This window comes from Rhinopithecus roxellana, chromosome 13 (genome assembly GCF_007565055.1).
Source record: "Rhinopithecus roxellana isolate Shanxi Qingling chromosome 13, ASM756505v1, whole genome shotgun sequence".
Taxonomy (NCBI): Eukaryota; Metazoa; Chordata; class Mammalia; order Primates; family Cercopithecidae; genus Rhinopithecus; species Rhinopithecus roxellana.
The window spans coordinates 1,336,823-1,362,577 of record NC_044561.1 but is presented as its reverse complement, the minus strand read 5'-3'; the positions used below and the strand labels follow the sequence as shown (position 1 = coordinate 1,362,577).

The following is a 25,755-nucleotide window of genomic DNA, read 5'->3' as shown; positions in this document are numbered from 1 at the left end:
GGGATAATTAGGTCACGAGGGTGGGGCCCTCATGTGGGATTAGTGCCCTTACAAAGGAGACCCCAGAAAGCTCTCTCACCTTCTTTCCTGCCTCATGAGGCTTTAATGAGAAGTTTTCTAGAACTGTGAAGGCTACATTTCTCTTGTCTGCAAGCCACCCAGCCAATGGCATTTTGTTGCAGCAGCCCAAATGACTAAGATGTGGCTCGCATCAGAAATCCTGAGGGAGGCACCAGCCCGCTGCTCAGAGCTGTGTGACCTCGAGCCAGTGACCCAGCCTCTCTGAGTCCCCCATTCCTCCTCTGCCTAGCTCTCCAGGGAGCAATGAGGCCAAACAGAGCTGTGGTACGTGGTTTGCCGACTGTGGAGTGCTCCACAAATGTCAGGAAGCACAAGGCCTGGGGACTTGGCCAGACTGAGCAGTGGAAACCTTCTGAGGCAAACAACCAGTGTACCCCGCTAACTTGTGGGTTCACTTTTTCCTCCCAGAGCTTCTTAGAGCAAAATAAACTAAATAAAGCAGAGAGCTACAGGCCCCTGGATGAGGCTTGGCAGCTACCCCACCCCCACCAAGCAGCAGGTAAGAGCTGTGGGACCCCTTGTTCCTAAGCCGCACACTATTCCTGTCCTTGACGGGGACCACGGCTGGTTAAGGCGATAATTGCAGCCATCCTCATCAATACAGCAATGACAATTTAGAGGCAGAGGTGGCAGAAGCACACTCAGTAGTGGTCCCCACAGACAAGTGAGTACACCGGCACCCATCTGTTGAGCTGCAGACAAATTCCCCTGGGAAGGACAAGAGGTCAGGAGCGGAGCTCAGCGGAAAGGCCACACCCTCTGCTGGGCGGCCTTTGTGGAGAGGGTTGGGAAAGCCCATTCCCCTGCAGGGCTCACAGCTTCCAGTGGCTCCTGTTTATTTTGGGGTACACATGAGGATCTGACGGACAGGGCTGGAGGGGCAGCCCCCGTGTCTCTGTAAGTGTCCCTTCCTCTGCACATATGAACACAGGACAGTTTTCGCTAAATGGTTCCTTGACAGCCCCAGGGGAACAACGAGGCAGTGAGCCTGCTGGGCCTGCCCCCTGGAGACCATGCCTCCCTGCCTGCCAGCAAGACCAACCTCCCGCCCCTGCCCGCCCGCCTCTGTCAGCCTCCAATCAGCTTCTCAGTGAGGTCCCATCGGTGCTTTCTCCAAAGGCTTTCCAGCTGCTAGCCGGTGCTGTCTGCCGTGGGTCTGTTACTGACTTGCCATTCTGACCTTGTGAAATGGAGAGAAGCTCTCGGCGGTGCTAGTCCCCAGGAGTTAGATCTGTTCTCCTGTGAGAACGGCTAAACCTGGCCTTCTGACTGGCGCGGGGTGACGGCTTGTTTTCCTCTTTTGCTGGTTCTCTTTATCTTTGGAATTGGTGCTTTTCATACTGTATTTACCCTCACATTTGGCTTAATCCAGTGAGGTGCTGTTCCTCATTTCCCCCCGACTTTTGGCTTTGGGGAGGTGGCGAGGGGGTGTCCAGTGAGGCGCTGTTTCTCATTTCCCCCCGACTTTTGGCTTTGGGGAGGTGGCGAGGGCATGCACAGGTAGAACAGAACAGGTTTTGCGTTAACAGAAGCTGCTCTTTGGGGGTTGGTGGCCCTCCCGGGCACTCCCCTACACGATCGTGTGGTGGGAAAGCAGACGCCCAGCAGCAGCACAGGATAATGAAACTAACCACTAAAGAGACATTACTAAGTGCCCCCACTTTATTTTTCAGGAGTATAGACATATTATTGCTTTATGTCTCTGAATTCGTATGTTTTTTCCTTTAGTCTCTGTTGGCTATTTCTGGGTTGCTCTGTGTGATTTTCAGGAGCATATTACATACTCCAGAGACAGAGACCCCACTGTAGTAAATGAAAATTCTCCCCTAGGGTGAAGCAGTGACAATAGTCCCCAATTAAAGCGTGTGGGGTCTCCGTGACATTTTCAAGGTTTGATTAGGTGAGAAAGAGAAATTGGGACAGGCTCTTCATCTCCAAACCAGCTCTAAAAATGTTCTACTCCTGTCCCAGCCTCTGCTAATTTGGGTCTTGACATGAAAGGGGCAGGGAAGGGGTGGGGGAGTGTGGGAGGAGGCAGACAACCCTTCAGAAACAGGAGCCACCAAAAGAAGATCCAGAGGGTCTGGGTGCGGCTGCAACCCAGCAGCTCTGACAGTGGGACTCGGGCAGCCTGAGAGGAGAGACTGAAGGGCAGGGGTGGAAGGCAGAAGCAAGGCATGGCCCAGCTGGACCCGCTCCCCTTCTTCCTGCGTGCCTAGCCCAGCCAACGGCACCAACTGCGAGGCAGTGTGTAGCTCTAAGGAAGACCAGGTTCAGGGTCTGGCTTTGACCCTGACTATTGCCTGTGTGGCCCTGGACAAGTTCCTTAGCTCTTTTTAGTCTCTGTTTTCTCATATACAACGTGACGATCTAATACCTTCCTGGTAGGGTCGTTAAGAGGATTACAACATGCTCACGACGTGGTTAGTGTTCATTAAGTGTCAACTAGTATTATTATTATTAAACCGGAATTTTGGAGCTCATCCCTATTTAGAGATACAGTCTCACTAGGTGGTCCAGGGTGGCCTTGAACTCCTGGGCTCAAGCAATCTTCCTGCTTCAGTCTCCAGAGTAGCTAAAACTACAGGCCCCACTGCGCCTGGCTTAGCTTCAACCCCATTTTTAACATTTATTTTTATTTTTTTAAGGTTTTTTTCTTTTTTTTTTTTAACCTTAAGTTCTGAGATACATGTGCAGAACATGCAGGTTTGTTACATAGGTGTACATGTGCCATGGTGGTTTGCTGCACCCATCAACCCGTCATCTAGATTTTAAGCCCCGCAAGCATTAGGTATTTGTCCTAATGCTCTCCCTCCCCTTGCCCCCCCCCACACCCCCCAACAGGCCCTGGTGTGTGATGTTTCCCTCTCCACGTCTATGTGTTTTCGTTGTTGAATTCCCACTTATGAGTGAGAACAGGTGGTGGTTGGTTTTCTGTTCCTGTATTCGTTTGCTGAGAATGATGGTTTCCAGCTTCATCCATGTCCCTGCAAAGGACATGATCTTATTCTTTTTTATGGCTGTATAATATTCCATGGTGTATATGTGCCACATTTTCTTTATCCAGTGTATCATTGATGAGCATTTGGGTTGGTTCCAAGTCTTTGCTGTTGTAAATAGTGCTGCAGTAAACATACGTGTGCATGTGTCTTTATAGTACAATAATTTATAATCCTTTGGGTATATACCCAGTAATGGGATGGCTGGGTCAAATGGTATTTCTGGTTCTAGATCCTTGAGAAATCACCATACTGTCTTCCCTAATGGTTGAAGTAATTTACACTCCCAACAACAGTGTAAAAGCATTTCTATTTCTCCACAACCTCCCCAGCATCTGTTGTTTCCTGACTTTTTAATAATCGCCATTCTGGCTGGCATGAGATGGTATCTCATTGTGGTTTTGATTTGCGTTTCTCTAATGACCAGCGATGATGAGCTTTTTTTCATATGTTTGTTGACTGCATAAATGTCTTCTTTTGAGATGTGTCTGTTCATATCATTTGCCTACTTTTTGATGGGCCACGCTCCATTTTTAACCAATTTCTGAGTCCTGGAACCTTTTCCACTTCTCTTATGTCTGTCAACTTTTTTCCATCTCTCCTCTTTCACCCTACTGCCTCTAGCTTATGTCAAGCCACGGCCTTGGCTTGCTGGTTGCTCGAGGGAGGTCTGTTTGGTGGTGAGAGGTCAAGAGCATTGCCAGTGGTAATACGCAGCATGGTGGGAAAGGACTAGAAGTAGAAAGGAGTGAGGTCACTATTTGCCTAACCTAGGATGATGGCCAGGTGAGTGGTACAGAGGGGGCAGGAATGAGACCCAGAGAAGACAGAACAGACCAACAGGGCCCAGGAACTGGATGCTGGGGAGAGAGGAAGAGGAAAGACCCAAGTGGCATCTGGAGATACTGGTGCCATTACCAGAAAGAGAAAAGCAGAGGAGAGGCTGGGAGGAAGATAGTGAGCTCATGATTTGTTGTGAGGTTGAAAACAGAAAATGTGTGCAAAAGTGCTTTGATATCTACAAAATGCTACACAGATGCAATCACACAGATGATTCTTTCACGACATTTAGATAACACGATAATCTTGTTAATGATAATCCTGGCACTGATACCTGCTTCAGGGATTGATAGCTATTAGGCACATTCTGTTAGGAACTGAACAAAATAATTCATCTGTCCAAAGTAGTACATGTGTAATCCAGAAATAGAATCCAAGATTCTCATCCAGCCCCGCCATCCATTTGTTCAATCCCTTTGAACCTATACGTGAGAAATTCTTCCAGTGTGTGCTCTCTCTCATGCCCTGTTGTGGCTAAGAGGGTGGCCTCTGAATCTGAATCCCAACTTCGCCACTTAGTAGCTGGGTGACCGCAGGCAAGTTGCTTAGACTCTCTGTGCCTCAATTTCCTTTAAAGGCGCTATTATACCTATAAAGTAGGTATAATAAAACAAAATAGGTATAATAGTAGTCCCTACCTCAAAGGATTGTGGTGGGGACTGAGTGGGTTAATACATGTGAAGTACTTTTAAAATAATGCATGGCACATAGTATGCACCCAGCAGTCTCCTAATCGCCCTCCCTGTCCTGCCTTGGCCTCTGCAGTCCGTTCTCAACACAAGAGCCAGTAGGAGCCTTTGAAACACTCCACAGAGCTCATCATGCTTCTGCTCAAAAACTCCAATTCGCCCTTTCTCGCAGGGTGGGACCCTAGGCCTTATGGTGGCCTAGAAGCCCCCACCCCCTTACCTCTCTGCCGTCTTCTCCTGCCACATCCCATTCCACACATGCTGGCCACCTGCTAGTCTGTGAATATCTCAGCTATAAGCAGGGCCTTTGCACTAGCTGTACCCCCTACCTGGAATGTACATCCCAGAGATCCTATGGCAAACTCTTTACCTTCTTTAGTCTTTGCCCAAGTGTTACCAAACTGTAAGCCTCCTCCAGTCGCCCAGCCCTTTCTATCCCTTCCCAGCTCTGGTATCTTCATGGCACATGTTTGTTGCTAATAATATGCTACATAACTCCCTTATTTATTGTGTTTACTGTGGATTGTCTCTCTCCTGTCCACGAGAATGCAAGCTCCACAAGGGCAGGGCTTTAAAAAAATATCTTATTAACGAATGCATCTTAAGCACCTACAGCAGAGGCTGCATTCAGTAGTATTAATGAAATGGAAAAGTAAGAATGTCTCCAAGCTGTCCATCCATCCTTTGGAACTCAGAACGCATCTCCCACAGACACCATCTCTGGGTGGCAGTCTGGCTGCCTGTGGCCTGCAGCAGGCGTGGACGGACACACTCACGTCTCACCTTTGCTGGACCTGCCGGTCCCTCCACCTGGAATGGCCTTTCTGTTCATCTGTGTAAGTCCATGTCTTTTATTTTGAAGGGGTAGATTTTCCAGGCTACCAAAAGCTTAGACTTCTAATTCTGTCCAAGAGGCTTTTGCTAAATCAATTAGAATGCTTTCTAAATCCCAAATACTCTATCAGGGGACTCATCTTACTAGATTCAGAATTAGAATCAGAACAATCTTTATGAATAATAACCTGTGAGATGAACCAAAACATAAAAACGAAGTAGACTTCTCATACATTGTCACCTCAGCAGCAATATGGACTGATGATTTGCTAATTTTATTGATGGTTGATTTAATCAGTGATAGTGAGTAATAAAAAATGCTCACCTTATCAACAGACAAGCTGATATATACTGCTCAACATTGCTTTTACCACCTTTATGATGTGCTGAAAGCTTTTCAGTTAAATAAATGAACCATGATACAAGAATAGAAATGTGAAGGAAGTATAATTTATCCAATTTCTGACTGTGCAACTGTTTAAGAACTCTGCACAGACCCAACAGGATATTGGACCAAAAAATGTACGGGCGGTATTTTAATGATTTAGGCTGACCATGTGGCATCTGCTATACATAATGCAATAATACTCCTTTATCTTTGCCCTCTGTGATTCGAGTTCTAGGATGTCTCCTCCTCCATGCTATAGGAGTTCTGTGTTACAAGAAAGATGTAGTATACAGTATAGGGGACAAGTTCTCAACTGCAGCCCAAGTGAACACGTAGACGGTGGTATGTTATAATGGAATTTTACTGTTTGAATAGCTGCAAATGCCTGAAGCCATCATTCTGCAATAATTACCATATCTTTGAGAACTTTCTGCACCGTCAGTGAGAAAACAGAATTCAAAATTACCAAACAAAATCATCTTGAAAACCGAGTTTCTTCTGAGCCAATTTTCTCTTTTCTAAGCCTGCCTGCTGATAAAAGGTGGCACCTATCTTCTGGCTTCACAATAACATGCTTGGCCTCCTCAAGTTACTTGGTGTTCTGCGAGAAATAAAAATCTCTCAGATCTACACATCTAAGCCCTTTTTATCACATCTCAGAATCTACTCTATTAAAAATAAAGTAAAACCTAGAAAACCAGTCCCCAGTATATTGAATATGTAACGGATTCACCCAGTTCTCAGTATTCCCTTTCTCTTTAAAATGAAAGCACACAAAAGGAAGAACTCCTTGCATATTCAGGGCAAACCATTGTCACAATGAACTCATTTGGAATGGATTTTGGAAACTCTTTAGTCTTCAGATTTCTCTGACATTCTATTTTCTTTTTTCTTTTCTTTTTTTCTTTTTTTTTTTTTTGAGACGGAGTCTCCCTCTGTTGCCCAGGCTGGAGTGCAGTGGCCGGATCTCAGCTCACTGCAAACTCCGCCTCCCAGGTTTACGCTATTCTCCTGCCTCAGCCTCCTGAGTAGCTGGGACTACAGGCGCCCGCCACCTCGTCCGGCTAGTTTTTTGTATTTTTTTTAGTAGAGACGGGGTTTCACCGTGTTAGCCAGGATGGTCTCGATCTCCTGACCTTGTGATCCGCCCGTCTCGGCCTCCCAAAGTGCTGGGATTACAGGCTTGAGCCACCGCGCCCGGCCACGACACTCTATTTTCAATATGATCCATTTAATTGTCACTCAGTCTTTTTCTTTTATTCAGTCTGCACAGGTCACCTAACCATCACCTACGGTGTCACTGCATAAAATCTGAAACTACGGTGATTCAAATTTCTCACGCACCACTAGTTTTGTCCATCCTGTATTCAAGCTCATCAAGTTCTCTCTTGCCCCCAGCTTTTGAACATGCTGTCCTCTCTGCCTAGAAAGCTCTCTCCCCTAACTCATTTTGCTGGACTGAATCCTGGTTATCCTTCAGGATTCCATTTGGACTTCATTTCCTCCACGCAGCATCCCCTGAGGCCCCAATTGGAGTTGGTTGTCACGCTTTATCAGGCTCTGCCACACCACGCTGTGCTCACAAATTTATAGGACCTACACACTGCCAGTAACTACCCACTTAGCTGTCTGTGTCTCCACTGAACTAGCTCTGAAGGCAGTGAGCACACCCGTCCTGCCCACTATGGTGTCCCAGTGTCTAGCAAACTGCCTACTCATCATAGGTGCTTAATATGTATCTAAAGAATGAACACATCAGTAATTCGACAGTAAGCAAACTGTAAAATATCTTTATAACTGCCTTATAAAATAGGATCCTCAAGTTCCAAAGTACTTAAGAGAATAACATCTAATGAAGTATTTTTAATCTAAGATAATTACCAAGTCAATCAGAATACAGCCACTCTTAATTTAAGCCAACTTTGTTCTCTTCATTTAATGGAATTGGCTAAATAGAGGCTCAAATAAGTGCTTGTTAATTATATTAATTAACAAATGTTTGCATGGTTGCATTAAAATATACGAGCTCTCTAAAATCTAGTTAATATCTGAGGTTACCATGTGCATGTAGTGAGGTCACAGCAAGGAAGGTAGTTTCTTAAAGGGATAGTTTTGGCTGCCTCAGTTATTTCTGGGATTTCTCTGAGTATTCAAGATACCCAATGCAGCACCTTTTGGTTAGGGGGATGGGGAGGGAGGAAAGGTTGTCTCTGGAGGTTTTTTCCTTCTCCACTCTTAGCAATGTACAGCTAAGAAATTTTACAGCCAGTACAAAAAGGGGATGCTGCATCCCAGTAGTAACTCCCTAGGAATCCACTGGCAGATCTCTCAGATGTATGGAGAAAGCCCATGGAAGATGTCTTCATATTTAACTCTTATTTTATTTTATAAAGAAGTTTATTTGCATTCCCTTTTGTATTCTAAGGGCCTGGTACCGAGCCTTACAAATAGTAGGTACTCAGGCACCCGATAGGTAAATGATCACAGAAGCCACTTTTCCCTAAAGGCATTTGCTGAGTCCAACAAATTCCAACCTCCATTTTGATGGTGAAAGAACAGAAATCACCTTCATAAAGGTGGGAAGTCTAACATGAGATGCTCCTTACAATAAAGGGAAATCTAATAGCTATGCAGTGAGAATGAATTGGAGATAAACCAACTCTTATGAGGAATTTAAGTCTGGGATTAACCTACGTATTCTAGAGAACTTTAAGCCATGACCTTAATTGACTTAACCTGTGTGGCAGTACACCAGGCACTTGGCAGGAATAAAAAGCAGGTTCTTGTATTATTTATACAAATATTTTTTCAAGTATCATGACCAGCACATAGTCAAAGATAATCAAGCACACAAGGAAATACAACACCATGAGCACAAAACAGCAGAGATATCAAATTGACAAAAAATAAGAACTAACTTTTGTTGTTATTAGTTTATCAGTATGCATGGAAATTAGGAAGTATACCTCTCTATTTCTTCATAATAGGAATTATAATATATTTGGAGCCAAAAGACAGTGAAAATACTGCATACCAAAACTCATGGTAAAATGGTACAGCCACTTTGGAAAAGAGTTTGGCAGTTCTTCAGCAAAATAAACATAAGAGTTACCATCTGACTCAGCAACTCCACTTCTAGGTATATGCCCAAGAGAAGTGAAACACATTCACACAGATGTTCACAGCACCATTATTCACAATAGCCAAATCGTGTAAACAACCCAAATGTTCACCAACTGATGACTGGATAAACAGGACGTGGTATATCCATACAATGGATGTTACTCCGCCACAAAAAGAATGCCAGCTACATGCTACAACATGAATGAATCTCAAAAAATTATGCTATGAAGTCAAACACAAAAAGCTGTATTATATAATTCCATTTGTATCACATAGCCAAAGTAGGCAGATTCATGGAAGCAGACAGTAAATGAATGGTTGCTGGGGCTTGGAGGAGGCGGGTATGGGGAGCAGTTGCTAATGGGGATGAGGTACCTTTTTGTGATGATGAAAATGTTCTGGAATTAGATAATGGTGATGGAGGCCGGGCGCGGTGGCTCAAGCCTGTAATCCCAGCACTTTGGGAGGCCGAGACGGGTGGATCACGAGGTCAGGAGATCGAGAACATCCTGGCTAACACGGTGAAACCCCGTCTCTACTAAAAAATACAAAAAACTAGCCGGGCGAGGTGGTGGGCGCCTGTAGTCCCAGGCTACTCGGCAGGCTGAGGCAGGAGAATGGCGTGAACCCGGGAGGCAGAGCTTGCAGTGAGCTGAGATCCGGCCACTGTACTCCAGCCTGGGTGACAGAGTGAGACTCCGTCTCAAAAAAAAAAAAAAAGATAATGGTGTGGTGATGGCTGTGCAACCTTGTGAATACACTAGAAATCACTGAATCATACACCTTAAAAAGGTAAATTTTATGGTACGTGAATTATATTTCAACTTTAAGGGCTTTGTGGGATGCAGCTATACATTTAAGCTATTTATAATCTTAAATGCATATATTAAATGATTATTACTAGTTTGCTGGTAAGAACACTCTCTAGCTTACTTAATATTCTTTTTTTTTTTGGACAGGGTTTCACTCTGTCACCCAGGCTTGAGTGCAGTGGTGCGATCACAGCTCACTGCCACCTCAACCTCCCAGGCCCAAACAATCCTTCCATCTCAACCTCGTGTGTAGGTGGGACCACAGGCACATGCCACCATGCCTGGATACATTTTCTATTTTTTGCAGAGACACAGTCTAGCTGTGTTTCCCAGGCTGCTCTTGAACTCCTAGGCTCAAGTGACCCTCACACCTCGGCCTCCCAAAGTGCTGGGGTTACAGGCATGAACTACCATGCCCAGCCTAATATTCTTACCACTAAGAATTCTATACTAGTTTGGTTAATATTCTTAATAGTAAAGATATATTTGAAAATATCTGCAATAAACATTGACTTATAAAACTATAGCAAATTTTATTTTATGTTTTTTTAATTTTTATTTTTTGAGAACCCAAAGTTTTTAATGCATTAGAAAATATAGGTAAGTATAAAGAAAGAATTTTTCACAATCTTACCACCAATGGCAACCAATATTAACATTTTCCATGTATATAAAATACGTGACATTTATTTTCAAAATGGTAACAAGTTGTATATTTTCTTTCATAATTTCTATTTTTAAAATTATACTTTAAGTTCTAGGGTACATGTGCACAAGTGCAGGTTTGTTACATATGTATACATGTGCCATGTTGGTGTGCTGCACCCATTAACTCGTCATTTACATTAGGACTATCTCCTAATGCTATCCCTCCCCCCTCCCCCAACCCCACGATAGGCCCCGGTGTGCGATGTTCCCCTTCCTGTGTCCAAGTGTTCTCGTTCAATTCCCACCTATGAGTGAGAACATGTGGTGTTTGGTTTTATGTCCTTGCGATAGTTTGCTGAGAATGATGGATTCCAGCTTCGTCCATGTCCCTACAAAGGACATGAACTCATCCTTTCTATGGTTGCATAGTATTCCATGGTGTATGTGTGCCACATTTTCTTAATCCAGTCTGTCATTGACAGACATTTGGGTTGGTTCCAGGTCTTTGCTATTGTGAATAGTGCCGCAATAAACATACGTGTGCATGTGTCTTTGTAGCAGCATGATTTATAATTCTTTGGGTATATACCCAGTAATGGGATGGCTGGGTCAAATGGTATTTCTAGTTCTAGATCCTTGAGGAATCGCCACACTGTCTTCCACCATGGTTGAACTAGTTTACAGTCCCACCAACAGTGTAAAAGTGTTCCTATTTCTCCACATCCTCTCCAGCACCTGTTGTTTCCTGACTTTTTAATGATTGCCATTCTAACTGGTGTGAGATGGTATCTCACTGTGGTTTTGATTTGCATTTCTCTGATGGTGAGTGATGATGAGCATTTTTTCATGTGTCTGTTGGCTATAGCAAATTTTAAAAGAACCAAGTAGAATTCTAGAAATAAAAGATATAATGACCTAATTAAAACCTGATGGATGATTTGACAATGGACTAGACATAGCTGAAGAGAGAAATGATTAACTGGAAGGTAAGTTGGATAATAATTACCCTTGATCATGTAATTAGTATGTTCACCATAAGTGTTGTGAAGTATCGAAATGTCTGCAACTTACCTTCACGTAGTTCAGTAAAACATGTCTCTCTATCGATATAATGCATATATAAACATGTTTAGCAACAGAGGGAGATAAGGTGAACATGGCAAAATGTTAACAATTGGTGAATCTATGTAAAGGGCATATATTCAGTGTACAACTGTATACTCTTGGTTTCCAAACACAACATGCTATTATTTAATTCTACCTGAGTGATGGCTTGTTCTCGGTTTCCTTCATTGGCTCTCCAACTTTTTCTTAATCTCTTTGTTATAATGGCCTAGGGCTCAGGCCTTCGACTTCTCTCCATGATCACGCTTAGTCCATTGGTCATTTCATTTTTTCTCATAGTTTTAAATAACCACCAAATTCTAACTGCCTGCCTCCGTTCCAATGTAGACTCCCTGGCAAACTCGACTTTCACATCCAGGTGCCTACTTGGCTATCTAACAGATAATTGAAATTAACACATCCAAAATGGAATGTCTCTAAATTTTCTCTACCTACAGCCTTCCTCACCTCAGTTGATGGCAATGTCATCTTGAATTTCAGTTGCTTGGTCCAACACTTTGAATTTGTTATTGACTCTTCTTTCTCTTATAAATATTTTATCCAAACCATTAGTGAATCCCTGAACTAATAACTTCTCACTCACCCTCACTATGCCCTCCCTGCTTTGAGCCATCATCAGTTCTCATCTGGATACCTGCAACAGCCTGCTAAGTGGTTTACCTGCCTCACCTCATGTCCTTGTACCAGTTCTCCTGCCAAAGCAAGAGCAATCATTTATAATCAAAGTTGCCAGGCGCAGTGGCTCTCGCCTGTAATCCTAGCACTTTGGGAGGTCAAGGTGGGTGGATCACGTGGTCAAGAGATTGAGACCATCCTGCCCATGGTGAAACCCTGTCTCTACTAAAAATACAGAAATTAGCTGGGTATGGTGGTGGGCACCTGTAATGCAGCTACTCAGGAGGCTGAGGCAGGAGAATCGCTTGAACTCGGGAGGTGGAGGCTGCAGTGAGCCAAGATTGCGCCACTGCACTCCAGCCTGGGTGACAAAGCAAGACTGTGTCTCAAAAAAAAAAAAAAAAAAAAAAAAGAATCAAAGGTCACATATCATTTTATATCCTAAACTCCATCCTAATTTTTATTTTCACAGAGTAGAAGCCAAAATCTCAAACAATGTTTGTTTTTGTTTTTTTTTTTGAGATGGATTCTCCCTGTGTTGCCCAGTGGCTGGAGGGTGGTGGCGCGATCTCGGCTCACTGCAACCTCCGCCTCCTGAGTTCAAGTGATTCTCTGTCTCAGCCTCCTGAGTAGCTGGGATTACAGGTGCCCGCCACCATGCCCGGCTAATTTTTTTTTTTTTGTATTTTTAGTAGAGATGGGATTTCACCATCTTGCCCAGGCAGGTCTTGAACTCCTGACTTCGTGTTCCACCTGCCTTGGCCTCCCCAAGTGCTGGGATTACAGATGTGAGCCACCACGCCCAGTCTCTAACAGTAGTTTTTAAGAACCTATGTCATCTGTCATCTTTGCTCCATGACCTTGATCTCTGTCTACTCTCCCCTTTGCTCACTTCACTCCAGCCACACCAGCCTTCTTGCCATTCTTCAACCACGCCAAATTCCTCCAGCTTTAAAATCCTTTCAGTGACAATTCCTTTATCTCCTAATCCAGTCTGCATGACAAAAACCAGTTTCAATTTGTCTGGGAGCAGGACCCTGGCATTAGTATATTTTTAAAATGTTTCGTATGTCTTCAAAATAATCAGGATTATTTTAGCCTTGAGTTGGTAGTTGTTGAAACTGAGTGGTGGGCACATGGAGCCCATTACACTATTCTCTCAGACAAATATAAAACAACAACAGCAAAAAAGTTTCTGTGGTGATTCCTGTGTGCAGCAGGGTTGGGAATCACTGGCCCGTAATCCCCAAATTGGATTGTTTTGCCCATAAAGAACTGCGACATTTCTATTTGAAAGGCTGTCTTAATGAATTAAAAAGATACACATAAGATGAAAAATATCAAATTTATTTTCTAAAATAGAATAAAAGGATGGATTTGAATTCACTTTGCAATATACATAGACAGTAAAAACATTTGCTCCATGTCCTACTTGTTCCCATTTAACTCCCAACACTAGTCTCTGGAAGAAAGAAAACATTTCTGGCCCTTGGTTTGCAGAACCTAAAACTTGCAAAAGAACACGTGAAATGTATACCCCAAGCTCGATCCTCCTAGGTCACCTCAGAGGCTTGTTAATAAGCTCCACACAGTTGAAAGGTAAAGAGCTTCTTTCTGCCTCCTTATCCAAAAGCTCTTGAATAGTCATTTGCAGTTTGAGGTCTTACCACAATTTTCACTAATACTTAACCCATTTGAGGTACAGAGCATCAAAGAATGAAATTCTCTTCTGTTTCAAATGAACTAATATCCAAATCTGAAATTATCAAAGGTGACATCTTTCCCTTTTAAAAAATAAACCACCCAAATGAAATTATTAGTTTGAAAGATACTTGTTAATAAACCTGACAAGGAAAAATTAAACCATCCCCTTTTTTGCCATAGTAATATGAATTTATACAATATTAACTTAAGTCTTGGGGAAGTGGAACCGCATGAGTTCTATCAAAAATAGATACTGTGATGATTAGATCTGATCTGAGCTCCCCTCAGAAGACTGGGGGGCCTGCGAGGACTGGCTTATTTGTGAACTATTCAGACTCATGCTCATCAGGTGGTTATTGATGACATTAAGTTCTTGGATCACTGTGCTCAGATCTTCATGTAATCTAGTGATCGCACATTTTACCTCCCTTAAAAGAACACCAATGGAATTCTCTGCTTCAGGTTCCCTGGGGAAGTCTCTGGTTGACTGAAAACCAGAGCAGGACAGAGGGATGAACTGGTCTACATTTTGGGTGGAAAACTCTCCCCAGTGCCTACTAGAAATATGACTTATATTCTTTTTAGCAGAGTCAGAGTTATTTGGAAGAATTCCCAGTAGATTGAGGCTATCATTTTCCTCTGCATCAGAAGACACTGGGCCCCTAGAAGCAAAGGAGTGATGCAGCTTGCTTGTCTTATCTTCCTCTTTAAAGGAGGTAGAAGACAACTGTTGATGGGACAAAGTCCAGAAGGAAGGTCCGGCCAGAATGGGGGATGAGAGATGAGCTGACTTCTCTGGAGAGGCTAAATCAGGAGATGACATGGATAAAGGAGAAAAGGAAGATGCTCCCTCAGAGGCAGTTGAAACTAAAATGTGTAAATGAGAGAAAAAGATTTATGCAACATACAAATGAGAGTAATAGCTAAAATAATTTTATAATGTAAAAGCCTATCTGGAAGGGCTCAACATAAATAAACTGCTTAGAATTTTAAATGTTAACTATTCATAATAAGCTTAAAAAAACCCAAAGCAGGAAACTAAGAAACTCTACAGATGTATTATATATCAATAATACCATGGAAATGAAACTAAAATAGAATTATCAATATTCATCTTGACTCATCTTGACTCAAACCCTGCCCAACATATTTTTACACTAAACTTAATCAGAGAGAGCAGAAAAGTATTAAACCCCATTCTACTGACTGCCAGCATTTTAAGTTGGTATTTAAAGTAGAAAGTGTGAGAAACCTGTGACAGATTCCTTCAACTTTTTAAATTTTTTTCCTGTGGAGATTATTATGGCAAAATGAACTACCAACTACAAGTACCCAAAAGTTAGTGAAATAAATATTTTTCTCTCTATAGTGAAATATAATCAAGACTGAAGTCCAACACATCTGAGATCTAGAATACTTTAGCACATGTATATAATCATTTTTTTTCTCACCAAGAAACTATAAGTGAAGTAAAAAGCATTCTAAGCCTTTTTTTTTTTTTTTTCATAAAATTACAGATTTGGGAAAGTTTTTACTTTCCTTTAGGCAAAATCACATTAAATCTCCTACACTTCATTCTAAATCATTATTTCCCAAACTTTTCTGAGAAACACTGTGTTCCTTCAGATGTTAGAAGATGTTTTGTAAAAACAGGCTTCATAGTCAATACAACTGGGCAATTGTATACTGTGCTTCCCAAAAGGAGATTAACAATGTCCATCAGTGCATTTAAAGTTCTGAGAAATCTTCAGTAATTTATTTAAGTGTTTTGTAAGCTTTCTACACTTGATCTTAGCCAAAAGGCCGAGAAGCGATGTGTTTTGTAAGCTTTCTTAAACATGGAACTTTTTTCTCTTCTTCCTGGAATGTCTATTTACATTCACTTATGATATGTGATACAAATTGGTGGAATCCAGTTCTAAACTCTTTGCAATGAACTCTGAACCTGCTACTTAAAAAAAGTTTCATTGTAAGTCACAGAAGAGGGAAATTGATGCTTACTAATGAGAACACATGGCTTATTTTTCTATATTATTTTATTTTGCTTTACATATTCAGGTCCCTTCTACACTAAATTGGACCTCCTGTAAAAACTATGGCCAGGACAGGCAGCTTCTATTTTTTGTTTCAAAGCTTTCCATGGCCTATCTCCAGTTCTCAGGAAAAATTCCAATCACAAAACTTTTTTGGGGATGAAATATATTGTCAGCTGATGCAGCAGCAGGGACATGAAAAGGAAAGCAGGAACTTCATCAGCACATGGTCAAGAAAAGCCAAGAACAGTTAGGAATCTAGGTCAGGCTAATCGAGACAGTCTATCTTTGGATTGAAAAGGTAGAAAGATGGTAGTGGGCATGTTAACGATGACAGCCATGAGAAGTAAACGTTTTGAGTACCTGCATGTCTGAAAATGTCTATACTCTACTTTTAGGCTTAATGATAGTTTGGCTAGATAAAGAATTCTAGGTCAGAAATCCTTCTTTCAGAATTTTGAAGGCCACATTTCACTATTTTCTTGTTTCTAGTATTGCTGTTCAGGGGTTGGAGCCATTCGAATTCTTACTCATTGCATGTAACCTGTTTTATCTCTGAAGTATTACAGAATTTCCTCTTTGTTTCAGAGGGTTTGGAAGCTTCTCGGTGATGTGCCCTGAAGTGAGACTATTTTCATTCACTGAGGTCAATTCAATCAGGCAACCTATTTCCTTCAGCTCCAGAAAATTATTCTAAATGATTTAATCACTTACTTTCTCCTCTGTGTTTTCTCTGTTGTCTCTTTCAGAACCTCCTCTTGTCAGATGTTAGATCTCTTGGACTAGTCTTCTAATTTTCTTACTTTTCTTTCCCATTTTCCCTACCTCCGTCTTTTTGCTTTACTTCCATGTAGATTTTATCAACTTTAGTTTCCAATCCTCTCATTGATTTCTTATATTTCTGCTATTGTATTTTTAAATTTTCAAGAGCTCTTTTTTTTTTTTTTTTTTTTTTGGTTTTCAGAAATTCTTTTTGTAATGTCTTGTTCTTTTTTTTTTTTTTTTTGAGGCGGAGTCTTGCTCTGTCGCGCAGGCTGGAGTGCAGTGGCTGGATCTCAGCTCACTGCAAGCTCCGCCTCCCGGGTTCACTCCATTCTCCTGCCTCAGCCTCCCGAGTAGCTGGGACTACAGGTGCCCGCCACCTCGTCCGGCTAGTTTTTTGTATTTTTTTAGTAGAGACGGGGTTTCACTGTGTTAGCCAGGATGGTCTCGGTCTCCTGACCTCGTGATCCGCCCGTCTCGGCCTCCCAAAGTGCTGGGATTACAGGCTTGAGCCACCGCGCCCGGCTGTAATGTCTTGTTCTTGTTTCATATACTGTATTCTCTTATTTCTTTCAGGATAACAATAAGCTTTTGAAAAAGTTTTCCTTTCCCCTCATAGTGTATGTTTCCTCAAAATTATTTTTCTTTGTTTTTGTTTCAATGTTTTATATTAGAAGTTTTTTTTCAGATGTTTGGTACTCCTTGCTGTCTGCTTATGTTTAAGGATTAAAAGGTGAAAGGAACTTTGAGGGTGTGCATGACACTTGTCAACTTTGAGCTTCAGTGAATAGTTATTTGTTGGGGAACCACTAATGTCATTATCTTTAGTTCTTTCTTCTAGGCCAGTGAGGCTCTAGGAGAAAAGTTGTCCTGTCTCCTACCTAGAGGGTAAAGGTCTAGTTACCAGGGTGCTGGGAGGCCAGCAGGGGGAGGGGGCTGCAGCATTCAGCATCTGGTTTACATATCATCACATAATCCTGTGGTTTTGGTGACAGTGCCCACACTTGTAACTCTACCTAGCATCTCTCATTTCAGAGACCTTCCATCTGCCCTCTACAGAAAACAAATCTTCAGGCTCTGCCACAGGTTGCAGAGGTAGGTGGGTATTCATGATAATTGTTCACCTAAGGACTTAACTACTTTTCAAATGCCTGTTTTTTGTTTTTTTTTTTTTGTTTGTTTGTTTTTGTTTTTTTAGAGACAGGACCTTGCTCTGTCACCCAGACTGGAGTGCAGTGGTACAGTCGTGACTCACTGCAGCCTCAACCTGGGCTCAAGCGACCCTCCCGCCTCAGCCTTCCTAATAGCTAAGACTACACGTGTGGGCCACCAATGCCTGGCTCTTTTCTTTAATTTTTTGTAGAGAAGGGGTCTTGCTACATTGGCCAGGCTGGTCTCAAACTCCTGGCCTCAAGTGATCCTCACTCCTCAGCCTCCCAAAGCTGGGACTACCTCTGTGAGCCACTGTGCCTGGCCCCCTCAAATAGTTGTTTTTAAATTCTCTTTGTTTAGCACCAGATGGAGTAGGTTTTATAACCCCGTTTTAAATATGAGGCAAAGGAATCTGAAAGAGGCTAAAAATCCCAAGACCACAAGGCTAGAAAAGGTCAAAGATGGGTCAAATTCAAGTTCTCTGATGTCACAGAATATGATCTTAATCACAATTCTATACTTCCACACAATTCTATTACATTAGAATTATTTTTACTGTATTATAGAATTATGTTAAATTTTGAGTATCAAATTTAGAAGGCAGGTAACCAGGACAGTGAGGAGACTTGACATCTTATCTATAAGAAATGGTTGATGGATATACTAATCTTTACCCAAAAAGAGATGGTAGAAGGATGAGAGGCTATATCTAATTATTTTAAGACAATCAGAAAACCTTAATAATAATACCTTCCATTACTCACAGTTTGCAGGAGCTAGAACTGGGATCAATAGGTAGAACTTACAGAAAACAGATTTTAGCCCAATTAATAAAAAAAAAAAAACTTTCTCATTGTCATGGTTCTTCACACACGAAAATAATAATGGTGAGTGATGCTCAGAGCTCATGCACAGCCTGAATAACCATTTGGTAGGGATATTTGAGGCAAGATCGGTGCATCACTTTACAGAACTTATCTATTCTTGAGATTCTAGGACTTGGCTGGGCATGGTGGCTCACACCTGTAATCCCCGCACTTTGGGAGGTCGAGGTGGGAGGATAGCTTGGGCCCAGGAATTTGAGAACAGCCTGAGCAACATGGCGAAAACCCTTCTCTACAAAAAGTACAAAAATTAGTTGGGCATGTTGGCGTGTACCTGTGGTCCCACCTACTTGGGAGACTAAAGTGGGAGGATCACCTAAGCCTGACAGTTTGAGACTGCAGTAAGCTGTGGTCATGCCAAGGCACTCCAACCTGGGCAAAAGGGTGAGACCCTGTCTCCAAAAAAAAAAAAAAAAAAAAAAAAAAGGATTCTAGGACTTAAAACATATCTGTTAAAGTACTAAGAAAAGATTCTAGAAATAGAATTTGAGCTCCCTCTAGTCAGAAAGAATAAATAAGAAACACTTTAAGTAGGCCAAGAGGGAAATAATATTTGAGTCAAATATTACTATCATGTTATTTATTTATTTTTATTTATTTATTTATTTTTGAGACAGAGTCTTGCTCTGTTGCCCAGGCTGGAGTGCAATGGCACAATCTCAGCTCACTACAAGCTCCGCCTCCTGGGTTCCCACCATACTCCTGCCTCAGCCTCCCAAGCAGCTGGGATTACAGGGACCCACCACCACAGCCTGGCTAATTTTTATTTTGTATTTTTTGTAGAGATGGGGTTTCACCGAGTTAGCCAGGATGGTCTCAATCTCCTGACCTCGTGATCTGCCCGTCTCGGCCTCCCAAAGTTCTGGGATTACAGGTGTGAGCCACTGCGCCTGGCCCCCATGTTATCTTATATATTTAAAGATATGCAGTTAGGTTAGTCACACGTATATGCTATGACTAAAAACCTGGTATTTAACTTGATGCTGGTGGTTCTCAAAATGTGACTGCAGTAGTATCACCTGGGAATTTGTCAGTAATGAATTTCTTGGGTCCCAGATCTACTAAATCAGAAACTGGGGGGTTGGGCCCAGAAAACTAAGTTGTAACAAGCTGCCAGGTGTTTCTGAGGCATGCTGAAGTCTGGGACCCACTGCTTTCTACTATTTAGCCACCTTTCTTTTGCCTTATGACTACAACTGCTGATGAAATCGCTTATCATTGTTTACAGTTTTTCAGCTTTGAGTCATAGGCTACATGATGCTTTTGCTTATAAAAAGCCACTTCATCTATAATTGCCGCATACCAATTTACTTTTGTTTCCAAACACTCCACAGCTGTACACACACTTCAAGCTGCTCTTCAGGGTGCATCCTCACTGCCCATTTAGTTCTCCTGCCCAGGCTCACTACAGAAGTTATTTGGGTCTCTTGTTAACATTCACACAGTCTACTCAGCAGAACGGAAATAAGCTACAATAAATTGTTGTATTTTAAAATCTCATTGTGTGATATATGCACACCAATTAATGTTGGGCTTGCTTGAAGATAGCACTGATAAAATTATTGCAAATGCTGATGTGTTAACTTTAACTTATTATACTCATAAATAATATTGGACCAGTTAATCGTGATATTAAAACTTTCCATTTTAAAAGCATTTAGAAATGTGCTGCAAAAATAAATTTCTAGAAATAATTAAAAACTCTTATGAGCTAGAGATATAAATCTTTCTGTAAGCAGAAGGTCTTTGGTCAACTAAACACTTTAAATAGTTCGCTGTAAAACAGAGAAGTTTTTGTCATTCTCCAATTCACCTCTTTAAGTTTCCCTAGCTGATATACAATGTCTGTCAAGTTAACTACATACAAATTAAAATATTCTGATTTTGTTTTATGGTTAAAAATGTAACACTGAATGGTCCTGTCCTTGGGACCAGTGATAGGTTGGCTGGGAACAGGAGGAGGCAACCATGCCTCCTAGGGAGTTACCCTGGCTGAGCAAGGGGTTCTGGGGCTGGGCACCAGGTTGATCTCACACCGCTCAGTAAGGTCATCGTTACTGACTGTGGCCTGCAATCCAAGGTGTGTGAGCAGGCACCAGGTCGATGTGTGCGTAGTCCTGGACCAGGATCAGTGTCTCTTCAATGGAGGACTCTGAGACAGGATTCATAATGCCCTCCACTTGCCATTCTGGTAGTTGCCAGAAGGCCAGCTTCAGAGAAAGGTACCAAGAAACTGACAATGCTTCCTTGGATTGGCTTCTGTATTTGCTTCATCAGTGTCTCTCATTGTGAATATTCTGGCATTCCTATAGATCAGGTTTTGCTGATTTGGGAAAATAAAGACTATGGATCAACTAGAAATACTGTTCATATTATTGAGAAAATGCTTCTGTTAGAACCTTGTTGAAGGCACAATTTTGAGTTGATCCAATTCTTGAACTCTGTAGACTCTGATAATTCTGGATCTATTGTTCCATCTTTTGCTGATATTTTGTGTGTGGCAAATGTTGAGGAAGCCAGTTTTCTCAGATTTCAAAATAGTATATGGAAAAATGAAGAGAAAATGGAACATGTCCATCCTTTGCAACTAGTTTGGGATCCACTGTCATCTGCTCTAAAACATAACAAACCAGTGAAAAATGATCTGTTTGTAAATGAAGCTGCAATTAAAAAAAAAAATAGGTGCCCTTGAAGATGAGCTAACTTTTCTTCACTCTCGGATTGCTGCAATTGTGGAAATGCAGGAACTGAAAAACAGTACAATTTCTAGTTCCTTTGGCTTGAATGGTGGGCTCATTAGTTTGGGACAAATGCCATCATCAGGGGCTGTTCAGCTGAGTGGGGAGTCGCACATATGTGTTTGTTCTTTACTACATTTATACTCTGTTCCTTTGTAGAGTGTATAATAAGCCTTAACATAATAAAAATCAGTTTCCACGTTCAATGCTTTCTTCTCCTCCTCCACTACCACTTCCTCCTCAGTTTTCTTCTCTCTAGCTTCCATGTTTTCTTCCCATACCAACTAGGATCTAATAATATTTGTGACTCAGATAATCCAGCTACTGAAATGAACAAACAGCACCCAGGTGCTAGTATAGTCATCATTCCAAAAGCCACAGAAATAAAGATGTTCTAAACATGTTGGATGTTCTAGAGGACAATAAATAAATAAATAAAGTGAAGCTCTGTGCAACTGAACAGTCACCTGGTGGCAGACCCATTCATAAGAGGAAAAGAAAGAATTCATATGGGGATCCGGTGTCTTGAACGTCTCATGCACTTAAGCAGAAATTTGCATTTCAAAAAGATGATTCATTTGAGAAAGAAAGTAGATCTTAGGAGCCTTCTCCATTTTCTTGCCCAGAAACTTCAACGTTTGGACATCACATTTCTCAGTCAGAAGGACAGTGAACTAAGGAAGAACTGATAAGCACAAAGGCTGTTGACCAAGGAGTCAGCAACAAAAGCTGATACACTTAGGAGAGACCACAGAAATATGTCAGCCTGTCTTCCACTACACTTCAAAGGATCTTCTCTTCTGTAAAACGAAGTTAAACAAAGTCTACGTACTGCAATATATTAGTGGAGAGGTCTGAAAAGCCTTGACTCCTTTTAAGAAGACTTGTCCCTGTTTTTGGAAGATCCAGCAATTAACTGGCTACTGATGATAATTAGATGTACCGATATTTTTTTCTTGCATGTTAATATCATTGAAAGATGAATACATACTTTGGATACTTTTTCTAAGCAATTATGACTTCCTAAGAAGTAATAGAATTAAAAGTCTTTGAATCTTTTAAAAATTGGTACTGATCTGCTTTACTTGGCTTCCAGCAATTTGGAGATTTTCAAAGAGGGTAACATTAAACTTTTTTCATTAAGATAGTCATAGTTTGAATCACATAGGTTGAGTCTTCTAAAACTTCTTGCTGAGATAATAAATTATTTGTAGAAACTGATTTTGGCTGTTAAATGTTAAAAGTAGAAGTATTTAAAGAATCTTGACAAGTTTCGTCCATACTTGCTGTGTAAATGTGAATGCCTGCCATTTTTGTTTCCTTTGTTCTTTACTACATTTATGCTCTGTTCTTTTGTAGAGTGTATAATAAACGAGCCTTAAAAAATAAAAACGTAACATTTTACACAAATGTTTGTAGCACAATTATTTGTAATAGCAAAAAGTATATCTATTTCTGTCTCTCTATAGAAGAGAGAGAAAGCTTTATTTCTCTCTCTTCTATAGAGAGCTCTCTCTCTTCTATATATATAGAGAGAAATACACTTTTTGGTATACTATATACTATACGCTATACTTTTTGGTATACAATATACTATATTTTTCTATCTATATAGCTATATCTATATTTATATCTATATATATATTTCGTTACAATGGAATTAGCCATAAAAAGCAATGAAGTACTGATATATGTTACAACATGGATGAATCTTGAAAATATTAGGCTAAGTGAAATGAGCCAGACACAAAAGGCCACATATTGCATGATTTCATTTATATGAAATGTTTAGGCAAATACATAGAGACAACAAGATCTGTGGTTGATGGGAATTAGAGGGAAGAAAGAATGGGGAGTGACTGCTAATGAGTGTAGGACTTTTAGCGGGTGATGAAAGTGTTTCTGAATTAGTGGTGATGATTTCACAACTCTGAGAATATACTAAAAGCTACTAAATCATACATTTTAAAAGGATGCATTTTATGGCATATTAATTAGATTTCAATTTTTTTTTTTTTTTTGACACGGAGTCTTGCTCTGTCGCCCAGTCTGGAGTGCAGTGGCCGGATCTCAGCTCACTGCAAGCTCCGCCTCCTGGGTTTACACCATTCTCCTGCCTCAGCCTCCCGAGTAGCTGGGACTACAGGCGCCCACCACCTCGCCCGGCTAGTTTTTTTGTATTTTTTTTTTTTAGTAGAGACGGGGTTTCACCGTGTTAGCCAGGATGGTCTCAATCTCCTGACCTCGTGATCCGCCCGTCTCAGCCTCCCAAAGTGCTGGGATTACAGGCTTGAGCCACCGCACCTGGCCTCGATTTCAAGTTTTTAAAAAGTGTAACATTTGGAAATTTAATATCATTATAAATATGCTACATAAAATAATAGATTTAGGAAGCCTCTTAATTGCTTATGCTAAATTTTTATTGGGAAAATTGGATTAAAGAGTTTTCTCACTTAACCTATAAAGTATAAAGTATAAGTTTTGAAAATCAAATAGGTGTGGTTTTTTTTGCCTGTGAAACAGGAGGCAGGAGATGTATACTACAAAAGTTGCTGGGGCTGCCTCCCTGCAGGGATGATGAAGGCTGCCTTCAACTCTACTCTGCACAGTGCTTCTGAGTCAGCCTGACCAGTAACTCAGGGTTTGCCAAGACACTTGCAGAACTGTTTTCTACCATTTTCTTCAATTTCTGGCTCTGAAGCCTTTTACAGACAAAAAGGAAAAGTGCATGGTTAATGGGTCTTGTGTGTGTGTGTCTGTGTGTCAAGTTTGATTTCTTTCACTATCAAAGGTGCACTGAAAAACAGGTTATCTAGAACAACTACTAGTGAAGACCATGGTAAAAAAAAAACAAAGCCAATTGGATAGGAAAAAAGGATGAAGGCAGTGACAATGCCTACCACTATCCAATATGAGAAAGTGTATTTTTTTTCCTCCAAAAAAATTAGAAAGCCAAGACCAGTGTAGTTGAACACACTTACTATAACTGTGGCTTATGAGAATATAATGAAGGCCGTCTGCCACCATTTCTAGCTTCTAAGAATCTACTAGCTTCCTCCCTGCTTTTTTGTGCACATGATCAAGTATCTAATAACTTGAAAGAATAATTTGAGCTACAGATAAATAACTTAAAATTTAAACTGAGGGGGAGAAATGAGCTGTTCCAAGAACAGAGTTACCTGTTCTTGGTATCAAGATCAAATGAGGTTGCCGCAGCAAATGCATCCCTCTCATTTGGTACAAATATTAAGGTGTACTAGGCGGCTGCCTTCACTTTCCTGATAGTTGAGATCCACTAAAATATGAGCGTGCAAGAATTTTTAAATTTTCCTAACTCATTATCTCCAAAGAGGTTATAATGCCAGACCTGGACCCTTCATATAAACAAATACTTCTTAAAACAAAACTGGAACACAGACACTATCTTCTCTATTCTCCATCACCCTGAGTGACGCCATCCATGGAGACTAGTCATCCATCCTGGCCTCACTGTTTCTTGAATTCCTCACCACAATGACCTTCAGCCATTCCTCTGAGTAGTCCCTAGAACATGTCATCACTCAGGACTGCCCCCCTCTGAAACCTGTTTTCCAAAATTACTTTTCTTCTCGCTTACTTCCAGCTCTCCCATTCCTTTTAACATGTTGGTACTTTGGTATCACTAAGAGAACAGATGCAAAGAAAATCCTCTTATTTTCTCCTACTCTATCAATGCCTGCCTGGCTTTGCCTCCTTTCTTAACCAGTCTAGATCCCCATTCTCCATCTCTTCAACCACTTTCTTACCACTCCCTTGCTGCCATGTATTCTGCCTTACCTGCTAACTTGTAATCCAGGGGTCAGCAAACCATTTTTGAAAGGACCAGATAGCAAATATTTTGAGCTTTGTGGGACATATAGTCTCTGTGACAACTATTCAGCTCTGCCTGTTGCAGCACAAAAACAGCAAATTAGCATGGTTGTATTCTAATAAAACTTTATTTACCAAACCGGTAGTGAGCCAGATTGGGCCCAGAGGCTGTAGCTTGCCACCTACTGCCCTAATTCTATTTTGATTTAACTATCCACCATTTTCATTCCTGTGCCCAGGCTACTCAGTTCCACTGGAGTAAACCACAGGCCTCTGCACACTAGGGTGGCACCAATCACGCTCTCCCAGCGTCTTACCAGCTCCTTCTTCCATTCTCTATAGTGTCTGTTCTAAACCTAAGCATTCTCTTCATGGTTCCTATACCACTCCACATCCCTCAGGCTTGGCAGATGACCTCTGATGAGAAGAAACTGAGGCCATTACTCACAGTGTGTGGCACACAAAGGCTCAATACTTCT

At 41.4% G+C, this 25,755-nt stretch overlaps 1 protein-coding gene and 2 pseudogenes across 1 annotated transcript in view; 1 reads left to right on the top strand and 2 right to left on the bottom strand.

Moving 5' to 3' along the window:
- Positions 1 to 13,485: 13,485 nt before the first annotated feature.
- ENTHD1 (ENTH domain containing 1) overlaps positions 13,486 to 25,755 on the bottom strand; it is a 151,484-nt gene continuing 139,214 nt past the window's right edge. Inside the window, exon 7 of the mRNA XM_010389284.2 lies at positions 13,486 to 14,725. Coding sequence (XP_010387586.2) covers positions 14,121 to 14,725 — 605 coding nt within the window. The 3' untranslated portion in view covers positions 13,486 to 14,120. The remainder of the gene's footprint in view (positions 14,726 to 25,755) is intronic.
- Positions 15,508 to 15,673, bottom strand: LOC115893113 (annotated as a pseudogene).
- Positions 20,986 to 22,160, top strand: LOC104682568 (annotated as a pseudogene).